At 46.3% G+C, this 18,261-nt stretch overlaps 1 protein-coding gene across 3 annotated transcripts in view; it reads right to left on the reverse strand.

The window, feature by feature from the left end:
* Positions 1 to 18,261, reverse strand: part of SEMA5B (semaphorin 5B) — a 123,288-nt gene that overhangs the window by 19,840 nt on the left and 85,187 nt on the right. For 2 of the 3 annotated variants that reach the window (XM_065943237.1, XM_065943235.1), the window contains exons 3-4: positions 13,882 to 13,981; positions 9,707 to 9,752 (exon numbers count right to left, since the gene is read on the reverse strand). In XM_065943237.1, the coding sequence (XP_065799309.1) occupies positions 9,707 to 9,752; positions 13,882 to 13,981 (146 nt within the window). Of the gene's footprint in view, positions 1 to 9,706; positions 9,753 to 13,873; positions 13,982 to 18,261 lie in introns of those variants that run through there. The other variant, XM_065943238.1, reaches the window with a different exon arrangement.

Genomic DNA, 18,261 nt, shown 5'->3' on the forward strand with positions numbered 1-18,261 from the left:
CCACTTGTTTTTAATTTCTAACAGAAGCCTTCTAGGCTTGCAGTCACTGTCTACTGAATTCCTAGGGCCTAGGATGTGCGGCTGTGAAGAAAGCTGAGCACTGAAAAATTGATGCTTTTGAACTGTGGTGTTGGAGAAGACTCTTGAGAGTCCCTTGGACTGCAAGGAGATCCAACCAGTCCATTCTAAAGAAGATCAGTCCTGGGTGTTCATTGGAAGGACTGATGCTGAAGCTGAAACTCCAATACTTTGGCCACCTCATGCAAAGAGTTGACTCATTGGAAAAGACCCTGATGCTGGGAGGGATTGGGGGCAGGAGAAGGGGACGACAGAGGATGAGATGGCTGGATGGTATCACCGACTCGATGGACATGAATTTGAGTAAACTCCACTCCGGGAGTTGGTGATGGACAGGGAGGCCTGGCATGCTGCAATTCATGGGGTTGCAAAGAGTCGGACATGACCGAGCAACTAAACTGAACTGAACTGAGGATGTGGGAGGGGAAGGGGTGGCAGGAGCTAGAGTGGCAGAGCTGTTCCTTGCTGTCCAAAGTTGCAGCCCCAGTGCCCCGGGCAGAGGGAGAGCTGACTCCGGCAGACCCCAGATTTGGGAGCTGGGTGGCAAGTTTGGTTGTGGTCCCATCAGACCGATGACCAGACTGGGCTCATCCTGCCATGCCATGCCTGGAGCTCAGGCCTCTGTTCCTAGACTTTCCTTGGAGAAAGGCAAATCTCCCTGGCATCTGGACACAGAGTCTTGGGCTTCACCTGGACAGGAACAAGAGAGCCATTGTCATACTCAGCACCTATCAGCTCCCAAACTGAGCCTGATGTGAAAGGAAAAAGGGACATAAGCAAACTCAGGGCCTCTAGGGGCAGAAAAGCACAAGACCCACATACACTGCAGATGTCCAGGCTTCAAACTCTGGACAGTGGGACTGTGCTGCAAGGGGGACAGTGTGGACAAAGGGGCTCCACTGGGGCCTTGGGGTCCCTGAGCACAGGGGCACTTTAAAGGAGTCAACTTTTTTTCTAAGGGGATAGGAATCCCACTGTGAGGGTTGGGGGCTCATGGGGGATAGGTGTGTACAATCGAAAGATGTTAGACAAAGTCACACGGAGCTGAGCACTGGGACAGGCACTTGATACACCTCTCTCTTCATTTTACAGGTGAGGAAAATGAAGCTCAGAAAGACTGAACAGTTTTCCCAAGGTCACAAAGCTGGTAAGCAACAAACGCAAGATGCAAACCCAGACAACGGACACTGGAACTAAGCTCTCTCTGTTACATCTTGCAGCCTCTCACTGTGAGTAGGTTTCTCAAACCAAAAGTTAGAACATATGGCCTGAAAAGAATATGTACATTTATAATGATTACAGCACAGAACCGGCTTGAGTCATTTTATTTATTTTTATTTTATTTCAAAAATTATTTTTATCAAAGTAATGATGCACAGAGTTGAAAAAGTTAAATAGTATGAAAAAATAATTTAAAAGACTCCAGCAACAACTCCTCTCACACACCAATCCCATTTCCCAAGGACAATTATTTTAGACTCTTTTATTTTTCTATATAAAGAAAGATGAGTGTCGAAGAATTGATGCTTTTGAACTGTGGTGCTAGAGAAGACTCTTGAGAGTCCCTTGGACTGCAAGGAGATCCAACCAGTCCATCCTAAAGGAAATCAGTCCTGAATATTCATTGGAAGGACTGATGTTGAAGCTGAAACTCCAATACTTTGGCCACCTGATGCAAAGAGCTGACTCATCTGAAAAGACCCTGATGCTTGGAAAGATTGAAGGCAGGAGGAGAAGGGGACGACAGAGGATGAGGTGGTTGGATGGCATTACCAACTCAATGGACATGAATTTGAGTAAACTCCACTCCGGGATTTGGTGATGGACAGGGAGGCTTGGCGTGCTGCAGTCCATGGGATCGCAAGGAGTCAGACACGACTGAGAGACTGAACTGAACTGAACTGATTTTTCTATATATGTTTTCAAAAATCCAATTTCTCAAAAATATGTATCAATCTCAGACTTCATCTTCTGACCTCCTGTTATGGAGGTGAAAATTTTTTTCTACTTACCCATCTCCATTCTCCCCCACCCCTCTCTTCTTCCTATCCTCCCATTATAATTATGTAATATAAATTATTTAATATTTTAATATATTATTTAACTCTTTAAAATCAACACTGTTATTTATATCATTGTGAAAATTATTCACTGGTACCAACTAGAACCTCAGATTTGACTGAATGTAAGATACCATTGATTGTAATATGAATCACTCAGAAAGAAAACATGTTGGCAAATTCATTTATTACTTAAATTTTTAATGTAAGCTTATTGGAAGTGTTTTTACTTAGATATATATTTAATCATATATTAGTTTTATGCATACAAAAAGAAAACTGTAAGCAAAATTTATTAAGTATTTTTAAACCTTCTTTGAATTCAGAGTGTTCATCTCTTCTGAGTCCCTTTTCTATTCCATCATCAGTGCTCATTTTTTGTTGTTTTGTTTGCTTGTTTTAGACCATCGTTTTGTGAACTGCCCAGGAAGCCAGTGATGCAGCAATTCTTCAAGAATATTTCTCTTTGGTTTCCAGAATTTTCTTTCAAGTTATTGCCCCCACTTGACAGGTTGGATGCTGGTGCTTTCTTGATCTTATCAGCAGGTGTCCACAGAAGGTTTCTGACAAACCAAGACTCACAGTCCCTCCTCATGTGATCCTTAAATGGTTTGAGCACCGAAATGTCAGTGGCTTGCTGTTGCTGGTTGAGCATACCAGGAGTAATGAACAAGTTCAGGCCTGTACAGTTAGAGACAACTCCATCAAGACTGCAGTCTGCCAACGGTGACTATAAAATGCCTTTGATAGAAAGCCGTGGCCTGATTTCAGACTCAGTAAAATGTGAAAACGTATGCCTCTGAGAATCAGTGAAATATGCCTATTCTGACAAGGTTTCCATTCTTGACCAACTTTTTATTTCTCCTGGGCTGAGTAGGTGTCTTGATTTTCTTCATTGGCTTGTTTTGTAATGTACCTATTACTGAATTTTCCCAAATGTCCAACATTCTCTCTCAATATTATTTGCTAACTGTACACACAAATGTTCAAATAACCTATTAATTCCCATTGTCTTTCTCCTGCCCCAACCTCCTGCCTCCTGCCCCAGGATGGACTGGTCCTCCTGTTTGGCTGTTAACCTGGGACTTACCTCCTCTCCTCTCCTGTTTGCTGAATCCCATGTTTCCCTCTTTCTTGAATTATTGGCTTATTTTGGTAGAACACATCTTCAGTATCTTCCTATGAAAAGGAACATGGTAGATCAATTTTTAAAAATTCTTGCATGTCTGATTCATTCTATCTTCATACTTGATTGATTGTTTTGGTACAGAATTCTAAGGTGAAAATAATTTTCACTCAGAATTTTAAAGACATTTATTTCTCCATTGTCTTCTAGATTCCAGTGTTGCTATTGAGAAATCTGGTGTAATTCTTAGTCCCCATCTTTTGTAGTGACCTTTTTCTCTTTCACTTTAGAAAAGAATGCTAGAAACTTTTAGAATCATCTTTTTGATAACAGTATACTGAAATTCACACTGATGTGCTTTAGTGCAGGTCTCTTTTAGGAACTCAGTCAACCCTTTCAATGTGAAGACTCATCCTCTGTTTTGGCAAATTTTCGTATGTTATTTCATCCTTAATGTCTTCCTTATCTTTTCCTCTGTTCTCTTTTTAGTAATGCTTATTATATCCAATCCACTGTTCGCCCTTATAAACTGATCCTCTAGTTTTCAGTTATTTATTTCTCTCCTGCTTTTCATTTCTTGTTTTTTGTTGTTGCTCTAATTTCTGAAAGATTTTTCTTCAACTTTATCTTCTAATCCTTCAATTTTTATTTGTCCAATCACTCCTTAAATTTTCATTTTTTGTTTCATGTTTTATAAACAAAATAATTTTATATCTCAGAAAACTCTAGTTTTTAGAATTAATTTCAAAAGTGTTTTCTTGTATTTCTTGCATTATCCCTGTTTCTTACAGCTTCCTTCATTCTGTTTGCTTGTTTGTTTTTATCTTTCTCCTTGACTTTGTAGGCCTTCCTCAAATGTCTGGTGAGTTTTGGCTATTTATATTTAAAAATAAATCACTAACCATTTCCCACTGAAAGGAATCAAGTTTTCTTAGAGAAACAGTTAATTCCAGATCTAGGATAGGAAATGTACAAGGTGAGCCTAGAATATCACTTCATACTAATATGAAAGCAATAAAAAACCGCTAGGGTCATAGTGTCATAGGAGTCAACTTGAAGAGGCTCCTCACTGGCAAAAGATGGGATAGTCATGAGAGACAACTGCAATAGGTTGAAACATCCACAATGTTTAAAGCCATGAGTCTGTAGTAAAAACAGCAATAAAATAATAAAATTCACTAATCATCATTGACAGATACTACAAAGCCTGTTCCTTATTTGAAAACTGGTGAATAAAGACAGAGTATCAAACATTTATCTTGTCTTTCTGTACGGCTGTATCATCAGCTAATCAAGCAGTACATAGGAAGTTTTCCCTTGTAAAGGTAGTCTGGCTAATGCATTGTAACCTAAAGAATTAATATATCTAGGTAACAAGCATCAGTGACTGTGAACATTAAAAAAAAAAATACAGAGAAAATCAGATACTATGCACCTCCTAAAAAAATACACACTAACATCTCTGAAACGATCTTGCCAGAATCTAAATTGGATAAAGTCTTCAGATCTAAGAATCAACTTACAGATGGTACAGGGAACAGAGGAACATGTTAAATTATACCACTTGGACTACAGTCAGCAAAATCTAGATTGTGGGAAACTCTATAGGACAAATGGCTAGGTTTCTTCAATAAATAAACTGCACAAAAATAGAAAAAGGAGAAATATTGTTCTAGTCCCATACCCCATTGGTGAGATTTCACCTTTCCTGGAGTCTCCAGATTTGAAGACTCACTAGTTGGGTCTTTAAAGAAAGCCTTAGTTTTCCTTTTTTGAAGTAAGGTGAAGTGAAGGTTGCTCAGTCCTGTCTGACTCTTTGTGACCCTAATGGACTATACAGTCCATGGAATTCTCTAGGCCAGAATACTGGAGTGGGTAGCCTTTTCCTTCTCCAGGGTTCCTTTATTGGGGAGGGGTAAAATGGAGGAAGGGATTACTGTGTGGGATGGGACAGGAGATGTAGGTTCTAGCTTCTTAATTTAGATAATTTCAACCATGTCCCCCTTTTAGACTTGTACCTCATCCTCACATTCCACAATACCCAACAGACTAATTTCTGAGGCATTCTGGGGAGTCATCTTACTTCTCTGCTATATCTCCCTTTATAAACTGTTCTGCTCCACTACATCAGTTATGATTTGCTCCATCCACTTTCTACCTCCCCAGAATGCATTTAATCTTTTCTCTACTGACATCTCTTTTGTTCTCTCTGTCATTGCAGATCTGTATCATTTTAAATTTCTCATTGTCCTTTTAGTGGAATTTTGTGAAGGAGTGGAAATAAGATGTGTATAATCAATCGACCACACAGAATACTTTAAACTAGGAATTCCAGGATAGCAATCTCTAGTAAAGAGAAACTGCATGATTTTCTGCTATGGGAGAAAGCAGTCAAGAGAGCCAGGAACTGGATAATCTCCTTATAGATTCAACAATTCCCCTGGACACCAGAGACAATGGCTGAAAATGAAAACGTCTGAGCGTTAAGTCCACCACTCAGCAGAGTTTAGACTTCAAACAACTCTGGAGCTGCCAGCCTAGTTTGGACAATGTGCAGATAACTAGAAAAGAGCTCAGAATCAGCCTCACCATCTGCCCAGGCACAAACAAAGCCCCATATGCGTCCTGCTGCTTATGTACATCACAGTCCTCATTTCTGCACTTGCAGGACATGTGGCAGCCCAAGACCATAAATCCATAGCAATTAGGCCTCCAGCCACGTCATCCTCCGGAACTGCTCTGGCACAGGTGGCTCATGGTCTTCTGATTGACAAATCCAAGTAAGCTTACCATTCAGCAGCCCCCTGACACTGTTGACTACTGGCCACCTTTTCTTTCCCACACAGCTTATTAAGTTACACTGAAAGATAACAATCACTGGTGAGCTGATTTGATTTCCCCTCCCCTTCTGCAAGCACAGGAGTGCACACACACATAAGCACATGCACACACATACACACTGCACACACATACCCTCCCATCTCTGCTGCCACCTGCATCGCTCCAATCTTGCTGCTTGGAGAATTGGGAAGGAAGCTGAGTTTTTCTATTTTTTTGAGGAACAGTAGTTTACACAAATTGTTTAATAGGGCTTAGGTACTTAGAATTCCTTTTAATGGACACTAGTTTGCATAAACAGTTTGCATTTAGATTTTTCTTTAAGGGATGTTAATTATTTAAACTATCAATAAAACACTGCCATGTAAGTTTGGTTAAATCATATCCTGGGGCCACGTGGGAGGAGCAGTTGGCTGTAAAGGAGAGTTACAACCTTGCGCATACCCCAGGCAGTAAAGACAGTCAAGGAAGCTGCACTGGGGAGCGGGGAGGCCTTGGCCCTGTCTCATCCTATCAGGAAAGTGGTGTAGCTCATTTTTGGCCCTTAGTTGTGAGCCACTTATGATAGCAGATGCTGAATATAAAAAGGGACCCAAAGCCCCAGGTAGGGCAATGGAGGAGCACTCAATGAAGTCCAGCTTTTATGGTCATAAGGGATGGCTTTCTCATCAGAGAAAAGGAGACCAGATGCTGTGGTCTACCTCCAGCCTAGCCAAGGTGATGCTGGACGGCCCCCTCCAACTTGTCTGTTGTTCCCTCCTCTTTGTGGCTAGGTGGGTCCCCCTATGGTGGAGAAGTGAGGATGTGAACATGAAATGCATTTATTTATCTCCTAGGTTCTATTTACAAAGAATCCGACCTGAACTCCTGGATTCAGGCCCCTAAGATACACCCTGGGAAGGTGGTAAAACCAGCTCCTGGTGCACTTGTGGCTGGTGTGCAGGGCCCTTCAGAAAAGCCCCTGAGGCCCAGTCCCTGCCTCAAGCATGAGTGATGGGGCTGGCAGAAGATACCTTCCATGGTGAGACCAGATTCACTCAGAGCTGAATGAACCAAACATCAGGCCTCAGCATCAAGCTAGAAAGTCCTAACATCTGGTAAGGTAGGGGACCCAGGACCTGCTGGTCAGCTGTCAAGGACACCTGGGGAAGCCAAACCAGTTGGGCGATATCTATAAAAAGGGTCTCCTTAACATCCTAGAGCAGTGCTTCCTAAATCTGGCTGCACATAGGAATCATCTGGGAGCCTTTAAAAATCCCAGTGCCCAGCCGTACCCTAGAACAGAATTTCTGAGGATAGGATCCAGGCATCAGTGCTTTTTGAAAGCTCCCCCAGTGATTCTAGTGGGCACCCAAGAGAAAACCAGTGTCTAGAGTCAGGCTAGCTCCAGTCAACTCCTGGTTTATGCTACTCAGCTCTGCAACCAGAAGCCTAGGTGACACCACTGTGGTCCAAGCCTCTGCTAAGCCCCCCAGGGTTGTCTCCTTCCCAACTCCAGGGGTCACCTTCACACAGAAGACAACACACCCAGTCCTCTCTGGAGCTGTGTGATGCTGTGACTCTGTAGGTGTCTGTCACCCGAAGATCATTTCCTGTCTTCTCTCCATCCCCACTCTGCTGCCTTAATTCAATTCTCCCCATTAATCACCTTACTGCAGTTTCTCCTAACTAGCTCCTCCACTAATCCGTTCTCTGCATGGACCAGGTGATTGGAACACTAAACATAATCATATCACTTTTCTGCTTAAACCTTTATACCTTCAAAATAAAATATGGATCCTTCTGAAGACCCTCTGTGGTACAGCCTCTCTCATCCTGGGCCTCATCTCCCATCATTATTGCACACCTACCCTGTGATCCTCCCATACTGCCCCACTCCGTGCTTCATGCTACTTCACATCTCTGTGTCTCCTCCTTAGCTACCTGGCCAACCTCCATTCTTCTAGCTCCAGCCCAAAGGCAGCTTTCTGGGAAAGCTTTTCAGACCCTGCTGAGCTGAGGGTTCCTTGTGCCTCTGGGCTACCACTGCACCCAGCATGTACCCCTTCCGACGTGCCTCCCACAGCACTGTCATTATTTCTGTGCATCTGTTTACCTTTCCTCAGTTGGCTCCCAGAAGACCTTCATTTGCAGACCATGGGAACTTAATAAAAAACCAACTGCCTGGACTCAGGGAAGGACCCCTGGAGCTGCTTCCTCCCACCCACTTTGGACCATCTATGCACTGGCTTCCCCTAGACTCTGGCCTGTGGGGCTCGGCATCTTGGCTTCATTTTCCATGAAAGCCACTTGGACCCTAGGCTCTGGCTGGGTTCCTTTGACCGACCACGCTGGCAGGCTGTGGGATGCTGCCTCTAGGCATTTACTCTACCTTGCTCCAGCCCAGGCCCCAGGAACATATCCCATCCAGTAAAGGGAATCATGTATAACTTATATGCTTGTTTCTTGAGGCAAGGACTGAGCTTGGTTCACCTTTGGATCTCAAATACTAGGACTGCACCCAGTATTTAGTAGTTATTCAGTAAATGTTTATTAATGTTTACCATAAATAGATAAATGGCATTTCTTTTCCATTTTCTCTAGTTCTTCTTGGGCTCTCCCTCCTGATGGTCACTTTTTTTTTTTTTCTTGCTCCCTTATGCTTCCTCTGTGGCTACCAGCTGCAGTGGCCCTGGGGGTCTAGAACAGTTTCTAGAAGAAACTAGACCAGAATATCACACTAGCTCACCAAGGAGTTCTCCCCTTCTCCAACTTTCCTTTGTAATGAAACCCTGTACCAAATAGCCTCATATACTAACAACCATTCTCTAATTAGATTTGTGTATCACTCATCATCTTTTTTTCTGGCTGTACTGTGAGTCCTAGGGGACAGAGATCAGTGTGTCTATAGCCCCTCTGCCTCCAGCTCACTTGTGATACTCAGTAAGCACTCAATGAACTCCCCATCACTGGAGACCAGCAAGCCTCCCCTGGACACAGGAACTGAGGCTCTCAGATGAAGAGATGGCCTTCCTTTCTCTAGAATGTTCAGCCTCTGCGGAGATGATTTGGCATCTGTTTCTCAATCTGGGATAAATGTTCTGGATCAAGGAGTCCCATTAAAATGCCTCCCAAAGCACTTAGGGAATTATGCTTGGGGAGTCATTGGCAGCAGATAATAAATCAATCACAGCTCAGTGAAAATGCTAAGCTAGAATGGGATTACTCAGGCCAAGCTAAGAGGGACACCCTTCCCCTCAAGACCCAAACGCAGGGATCTTCCTGTAGATTTAGGCTCTGCATTTATAATGACCAGCCGTTCCACTGCTTCTAGTGGAAGTCCTGCATCCTGGAGCCCCTCAGTCCAGGCAAATAGGAGCCCCCAGCTCCTGTTCTCACAATGCAGGAGCCCCGTGTATGCCCCTATGTTTACGTGGCCGTGACCCCACTCCCAAATACCTTCTCAGCTGTCATCCCGACAGCTAGGGTGAGTCCACGCCGCTGACAAAAGCACAGGGTTCCTGTTTTCAACCCTAGGGGCTGAATTCTGAATCTCACTCCTTGTGCTGCCCTGGCCCCAGCCCCCAAACACCAGGAAAATTTCAGGGAAGGGAAGCAAATGTACCTGAAGGAGGGAGACATTGGCAAGGCTGAGTCTGAAGAGGTAGTTCCTGTGAAAACAGAAACAGAGGCCATAAGTCAGGCTGGCTCTACAGGCAGGTCCCCAGGAAGTGGCTTTCTGGCTCCTGCCTCCGGGTGCCAGGACTGGGTGTCAGGACTAGGTGCCAACTGCAGAGGGCCGATGGTGGGCCAGCCCCAGGGAGAGCTTTACCTTCATTAGCTCATTTAATCTGCACAGCCATCCAGGGAGCAGAGAGAAAACGCCATGTTACGGATGAGCAAACAGCTGGGGTAAATGGACCAAGTCAGAGAGACAGTATGAGGGAGAGGTGGGATAGAAAACCAGACTCATGTGCCCCTGGAGACCCTCAGGCACTGTGGGTGGACCTGGAGGGTGGCAGGACCCCCAGGTCAGAGAACCACATGGAAGTGAATACGGGCTCACAGAGTAGACCCTGCAGCAGGGACAGAGACCCTGCTGCAGAGACAGGGAGAATTCCACTTGCTGGGGGCCTTCTGAGGGCCTCAGTGTCCGCATCTGTAAAATGGAGAAGCTAACGCCTGTCTTCCTTATTTCATAAGACCCATGGAGACAGGAATGATGTGATGCATGTTAAAAGGCTTTATTAATGTGAAACAGATATAAAGTTTTGATTTTCCCTAAGAATTTTCTTTCCTTCTTTTATCTTCTTTTGGCTGTTCTTCTTTTGGTTCCTGAAGTTTTTGGAATAACTACTTTAGAAAGTTCTGGCCTACCTAAGCTGTGCTGAGAAATGAGAGGAAAGGTTGTGGAGTGGGCCAGAAACAGAGGGAAGGGTCCCTGCTGAATGGATCCAAGGGCCTGAAGGAGATACCTCTGGCTCCAAGCCCAGGACCTACTCGGCTGCTTTGCTGTCCTGGAGGGCCTGGCCAGGGGACCTTGGCTTCAGGCCTCCGACATCCCTCCCCAGGCCTCTCCCCTGCACCCCCACCCCCACCCCCCGCCCAGGCTGGGGACAGATGGACTCCAGCTTATGGCTCTGCCCCCGCAGTCTGTTCAGGTAACACAGACATCTGCTCACAGCTTTAAAAAATTAAGGGAAACACTGCATCACTTTATTCATTTTTATCCCATTAAAAATCATTTATCACAACTGGAAGTTTGTTCTTCTGGGAGATGAGAACAGAGAGAAATTTCTATAGCCTGACCCACCCTAAACCCTTTACGGAACAAGGAGGGGTATAAATGAATAAAAAATTTCTCTACCCTGAATTCCAGAGACCCAGGGTGTCCTACAGAGAAGTGGGAAATTGTCAGGCAAAAGAGAAGGAGGAAGGAAAGATGATCCTAGAAAAAGGGTTCTCTGCAGGCATAACCAGGTGAAGGTAAGGGGGACGGAGCGGACCAGGGAGGACAGCGTGAGCACAGGCAGGCAGCTTCACCCTCCCAGCTTTCTGGTCCATACATACAGTGGGGATCATCACAGAACCTACTGCCTGGGGTTATTTATGGTGAAGATTAGATGATTTATTACATGTTTCACATATCTTGCGGGCTTCCCTGGTGGCTCAGATGGTAAAGAATCTGCCTGCAATGCAGGAGACCTGGGTTTGATCCCTGGGTCAGGAAGATCCTCTGGAGAAGGGCATGGCAACCCACTCCAGTATTCATGCCTGGAGAATCCCATGGACAGAAAAGTCTGGTGGGCTACAGTCCATGGGGTTGCAAAGAGTCAGACACGACCAAGCAACTAACACTTTCACTTAGATATTTTATCACATACTTGATACATAAAATAGTGCCTGAGATATGCCAGGTACGGAATGAATGGCAGTTTTCAAAATGTTTCCACAAGGTTCAGAGCAAAGGCATCAGGATTTATTTATTTATTTGTTTATTTAAGGTCTAGTTGATTTACAATATTATAGTAGTTTCAGGGGTATGACTTAGTGATTCAGTATTTTTATAGATTATACACCATTTAAAATATTGGCTTTATTTCCCTGCACTGTACAATATATCCTTGTAGCCTATTTATTCTATACATGGTAGTTTCTCTTAATCCCCTACTCCTATCTCACTACCACCACCCCTGCCTTTTTCCCTCTCCTCACTGGTAGCCACTAGTTTGTTCTCTATATCTGTGAGTCTGTTTTTGTTTTCCTATATTCATTCATTTGTTTTATTTTTAGATTGCAAATATAAATGATAACATTCAGTGTTTGTCCTTCTCTGTTTCACTTATTTCAAAGGCATCAGGATTCTAAAAGCTACATATGTAAAACTAGTGCATCCTGAATCAGGTGGGAAAATTGCATTAATGCCAGTTTCCTGACTGCAGCGTTGTACTATGGTTAGGCAAACTGTTACCACTGGGGAAAACTGGGTGAAGGGTATAAGGATGGGATCTCTCTGTATTATTTCTTAGAACTGCAAGTAAATCTACCATTGCATGAATGCTAAGTTGCTTTAGTCGTATTCGATTCTTTGAGACCCCATGAACTGTAGCCCTCCAGGTTCTGCTATTCCTGGGATTCTCCAGGCAAGCATACTGGAGTGGATTGCCATTCCCTCCTCCAGGGGATCTTCTTGACTCAGGGATCAAACCCACATCTACTGAGGCTTCTGCATCGTGGTGGATTCTTTACCGCTGAGCCACCTAGGAAGCCCAAATCTACCATTATCCTCAAATAAAAAGTAAAACAATGACTCTCTTTGCTACGGAAATAAGGTCCATACTCTTAGATACTTGTACATGTAGAGATTACCTCAGAGAGGACACACAAACTCACACACAGCATGCCTCCAGTGAGGGGTCCTACCTAGTGTTTTGCGTGGGAGGTGGCTCTGTTTTTCCCTTTTGTACCTTCTGAATGTTATATTGTAACATATCTGATACAAAATAATAATTTCAAAATAGAAAAATAAAATGCATTCAACCCCAGCTTCTTCTTTTTTTATTAATATATTTCTTATTGAATGATAATTGCTTTACAAACCATAGCTTATTAATAGCCCTGTCATGTCGGCAGCCCAGAGACTGTAACCCAGACTTTACAGATGAGGAAACTGAGGCTCACAGGTCAAGGTCACCCAGGACAAGAACACAGCTCATCTGGTCCAGAGCTCTGTCCTCCTTTTCACATGGCAAATGAAGGGGTGGGGCCACTCAGGAGAGCCCCAAAGTCAAGGCTGGTCAGCTACAGAGTGCAACCTTGAGGCGTCCAACCCCTTGGCTGTCCTCCCCTGCCCCAGACCTGCTCAATCAGGATTCCCAGAGCAGAGAGCTTCTGAGAAACACCAGTGCAGCTGGAGGTGGTAACATAGGCTGGCAGAAAGCCTCGAACCCTGAGGTTAGGGGGCCTGGATTCTAACCCCAGACTCTGTTGCTATCTTGCTATGTGATCTTGGGAAGGTCACCTTCCCCTCTTGGGCCTCTGCTTCCTCTTATTTAAACTGAGAGCAACTGGATTAGGTCTGTGATTCTCAAACCTCAGCGTGCACCAGGCTCAGCTGGAGGGCGTGCTTACACACAGGCTGCTGGGCCCCACCTCCAGAGTTTCTGACTCATCAGGTAGGGTCCGAGAAGTTGCATTCTAACAATTTCCCCAGTGGTGCTGCTGCTGGTCCTATTGGAACAAACCATCTCTAAGCTCCCTTCCCAGCCAGAGCTGGTGGTCTATATTTTGTGAGATTTCTCTCCTCCTAGTCTGCAAAGTTTCCATATGTATTATCCCTAAATACTGGACCTGGGCCTTGGGGCTAACTGATATGGCAACCGGGAGGTCCTTCATAAAAGCACACGGCCCGTGTCCCGTGTCCCAGGTGCAGGCAGCCAGCCGGCCAGCAGGGGGCACCTTCTCTGCGTGGCGCTCCCAGGGAGGACACCAGGGAGGTTCTGGCATGATGGCTGGGATGCTGGCTAGGAGGTTGACAGCAGGCATTCCTGCCCTCAATAAATGCCAGACCCTGGGAAATGCGGCTTGCTGAGATGTGGCCATTACTTCCTTGTCACTCCCTCAATGCTGCCTTTGCTGGGGGACAGGCATTCAGGCACAGAGAGAGTGTCTGGTAGAGAGGAACAGGGACCCAGGACGAGGGGTTGCCCACAGAGGGTCATCCCAAATAATATTGCCTCTGCTCAGTGTGCTTGGAATCCATCCCCCAGCCCTGGCCCCAACACTCCTGTACCTCATTACCTGGCTCCCACGATGAGCTGGTTTCTGGAAGGATCCAGAGCGAGCTGGGAGAAATCTTGGGCTCCAGGGTAGGTGAAGTTAGAGACCCATGGCTTCAGATCTGGGGGAGGGAGAGGCAGTTGTTCAGTTACTGTTGGACTAGGGGCTCCCAGCTGCGCCAGCGTTGGACCCAAGAACGGAAAGGCTGCAGTGAAGTGGGGGCACCCTAGATCTGGGCTCTACCTGCCCACCTCTGTGAGCAGACAGCTAGGGGACAGGGAGTAGGGGTGTTGTCACTGCTCCTGCTTTGCTCTCTAGCTCAAAGAAGGGCTCCACCCATCCCCTAGCTGCACAAAGAAAACCTGTAACCATCCTTGACTCCTCAAGACCCTCACCAGCCACACCAAACACACTGACAAATCCTATCCTCTGAAATCCAGCCATCTTGCCCTCTGCACCCTATCCCCCAGGCAAGCTACCGTCATCTCTTGTCAACAGCATCCTAACCAGTACACCTTCCACTCCTGTCCCTCCATTTCCCACAAGACAGCCAAGCCATCTTTCTAATATGCAACTTTAGTTGTGTCACTCCCCAGCTTAGAACCCTGTAATAGTGCCCAGTTTCCTCTGGGCAAAGACACAACTCCTGTGACGGCGTTTGGTTTCTGGCCCCACTGTCCTCTCAATGAATGAATGCCTGGCGCGTTAGTTATCTAGTCATCCACTGAAAGAATGACGCTTCAGCTTATACATTCCCTCTCAAACTATCTACCCCAGCCACACTCAACCAGGGCACATCTCCAGATCTGTCCCACAAGAGCTTGATAACCTTTGCAATTCTATTATCCCTCAGTGCAACAGCTCCTATTTGTCCCCATCCTCACCCCACCTCCTCCAAGAAGGTTTCTCTGACTCCGCCACACAAGGTGATAGACCTCTACCTGACTGCCATCAAAGCCCCTATCTCACTGGGTGTCTAACCTGGTAGTTTGCCCTCGGGGACAAGGAAGATCTTGCTTCTGGGATCTCTAGCCTCTGCCTAGTACCCAGAAGTATTTGACCAAATGTGTGAATAATTGTCAACTGTCTTTTGTATAAGAAGACTCAGGTTTTCAGACAAGACTCCACAGAGGTGGAAGAAAGGGAGAGTGGGTGGACAGTGTCCATCTCTGTCTCCAAGGAGGATCATCCCAGCCAAGGCCAAAGTCTCTCATGAGGACTGGGTGGGCAGAGGAGACCCTGCAGCCCTCTGGATGGATGGGGCAGTGGTCATGGGAGGGTACATCGGGGAACAGTGCCCAGATAACTTTCCCTCCAAATGGAAGCTCACTTCCCCCATCTGGGCTCACAGCCCCTCCACAGCTTTCTTTCAGCCTCTTCCTCATGAATGTGAGGGAACTGGCTGGTGAAGAGAGAATGCTGTGGGCAGAGGAACCTTCACATTGGTAGGGTAAAGATGGTGGGAAAATGTGAGGAGGCCCTGAGTTTGCTTCCTCACAGTATATTAGTAACTGGCTCCCAGAAGGCCCAGGGGAGAGTGCAGGGGGTGTGTGTGTGTGTGTGTGTGTGTGTGTGCAATCCAAGGGAAATAAATCATAGCTCATTATCCCTCCAACTACAGAGTAAAAGCAGCCCTTCATTTCTGCATGACAGGCAAACACTTAATCGCTCCCTGGAGAACTGAAGGTTTTGCAAGTTGGATGTTTTTCAGAAAACTGTGATATGCACCATTAAAAAAAAAAAAAGGAGAAGAAAGAAATTCTGCAACAAAATGAAGCAGACCCTTTGTGTCTGCCTCTGCCCTCAGCATAGGGCTATAGACTGGCATGAGCCATCATGAAGTTGCAGTGGCATCTGGGCGATCTCAAAATAGGGAGTAGATCTGGAGTCAATTAGGCTGGGTTTTTAGTTGATCTCAGTGCCACTCTCAAAAATCCAGATAGGATATCATAGTACCTTAGAGACTAAGCCAAGGGTCCTCCTCCTCCAGGAAGCCTTCCTGGATTATAACCTCTCCACCCTGATCTTATTTTGTTCTATGTTCTCTCTACACTTCCAGTTCCATTCACATTGTATGTTTTTGTTGCTCTGAATGTGCTCATCTGTTTTCCGGGTGGTGTGTGTGTATGTGAAGGGTTTGCCTGTCCCCAGTATACTGGGTGCTCTCCAATAAGAGCAACAAGTCGCACTTTAATCCCCTTCTTCCCTTCTGACAGGGATGTCCCAGATGCTGAAGAGAGGAAGAGATGGCATGACTGATCTGCAGCAAACCAGGAGAAACTCCATCTGGAGATGGCTCAGCTCAACCTTCATTACAGCCCTTTCTTAAGGTGAGGAGAGAGGAAGAGGAAATGGGGCAGGAGCCAGGATGACAGTGGGAGGTGGGGTGGAGGAGGGGTCCCTTTCAGTTTCTGACCCTCTTCCTTACCCTGAAGTGACTGACAAGGGCAAGAGGGAAGGAGCGAGGGAGGAGATGCAGCGGGCTCAGCGTGGTGATCCTGGGGGAGCCGTCTTGGGAAGGGAGCCAGCTTCCTCTTATTAAACAGGCAAAGAGGACCAGAGGGAAAGCTGTCGTTAAAACACCAAGCACGTTCTGACCACCGTGTGCAGTGAAGGCTTTGGATGGTGACTTTAAGAGAAAAATGACATTCTCCATGACGCGCCTGTGATTTTAATTATAGTCAATTCAATTACCCACTTTGTGGATTAACCACTGTTAGTATTAACCCCATACTGGCTTCTCCCTGCCACCTAGAAAGGCCAAGCTGCTGTGAAAAGAATAACATGCAGGCCAGAGAGAAACACAGGTGGGGCCCCTGAAAAGAAACCAACAGGAGAAAATTCAACCTTACAAAACAGAAACACGGCTGTCAGATTCTGCAAGTGGCAGCTCCTCAGGGGGTATTTAGGGGTTATTCACAGATCAGCCAGGTGTCAGGGCAGAGGGAAACTCAGAGCTACAGGGTTAGAAGCTCACTGATCAGTCAGAAGTAAAGTGTAACATCTGAGGGGGTCCCAGAAGCTGGGGCTTGGTGCTGGGCTGGATTATGGCAACTGGAATACGGCATCACCCGGAATAGTCACCTAATAAGAATGGAGTCCCTAGTGTGTGCCCTGCAGAAATAAAGGATGGGGGAGGTGGACAAGAGGACCAGCCCTGGCCCAGGACTAACTGCACTGGGGGACCAGAGGGAGTGACATTTAAGGAACAAGAAACAGGAGTACTCAAAGGAAACTCTCGTTTACCTCTGAGGCCCCACAAAGTTCAGCACTGTGCCTAGAGTTAGGTATTGGGTCTAGGGTTGAAGAAAAATGTGGTGAATAGACAGGAAAACTCAAAGTAGTCAGAAAGAGGGAAGGGTTGAATTTCAGGGAGACCAGAAGGCCTGTGGAGGGAAAACAAAGATGAGTCCACTCTCCGGGGCTGTCAGTCCAGGATGACAGACCACCTCCCCTCTCCTGGGACTCAGGGAATTCCTGTCACCCCACGTCAACTGTCTGTGGCACTCTAACCTCATTCCTTCCTTCTGAAAGGAGGTGGTGTGGGAAGTCATTTTCATTCAAGCACTTTACAGCTGAAGATCAGAACTGGTGTCAAGGAAGCCAAGTTCTTAAGGAACATGTCTTTACACCTCTCCACCCTCCTCCCATCACACCCAGTTTGTATCAATACAGACCAGCCTGGCTGGGCAACAGGGACTGCCCTGCTCTCCTTCCGCTATCTCTGCTCCCAGATCCAGCCATGCCCCAGCAAAGCCCCTGAGAAGAAAGGGTTCATTAGGAGCGGCCACAGGGGGTTCTCATATGACAAGGCCACCGTCAGAATCCTGCTCCTTGGTCCTTCCCTTCAGCAACAGCCACCAGCACGCCAGGAGCCATCAGAAGTCTAAGGGTGTGCGTGCGTTTTGTAGGTTTAAGGACACTGCTAATTTACTTTAATCCACTTAAGCCTTCAAAGCCTCGGATCCCAGCTCCAACAAGACAGCACAGAGAAGACGGCTGGAAACCCACCTCCCTTAGCAGGAGCCAGCCCACAGCTGGGAATCCCACACATCTGAAAGGCCCCCAGCCTCCCCACCTTCCTGCCCCAGCTCCTATCCATACTGCCTTCCCCACCCCCCAGATCCCATGCCTGGGGGTCTCATGGATTCATTTCTCCACTCTAGTTTCTATCTTGCCCCTCTAAGCTGGCTGTGTGGAATCTCAAGGATGGGCTGCCAGGGCACCCGAGGTTGGAGCAACTGCCCTCTGCCCCGGGAAGTGGGAAGAGCCCCGGACGGGAGTCAGGAGGCCAACACTGAGACCCAGCTCTGACAAATCCCTCTAACTATCTACATCTCAGCCTGCCCTTTTGTAAACAGAGATGAGTCCTTGCCCTGCTGCGCTGCCAGGGTTATTGTG

Source organism: Muntiacus reevesi, chromosome 8, assembly GCF_963930625.1.
Source record: "Muntiacus reevesi chromosome 8, mMunRee1.1, whole genome shotgun sequence".
NCBI classification, from domain to species: domain Eukaryota; kingdom Metazoa; phylum Chordata; class Mammalia; order Artiodactyla; family Cervidae; genus Muntiacus; species Muntiacus reevesi.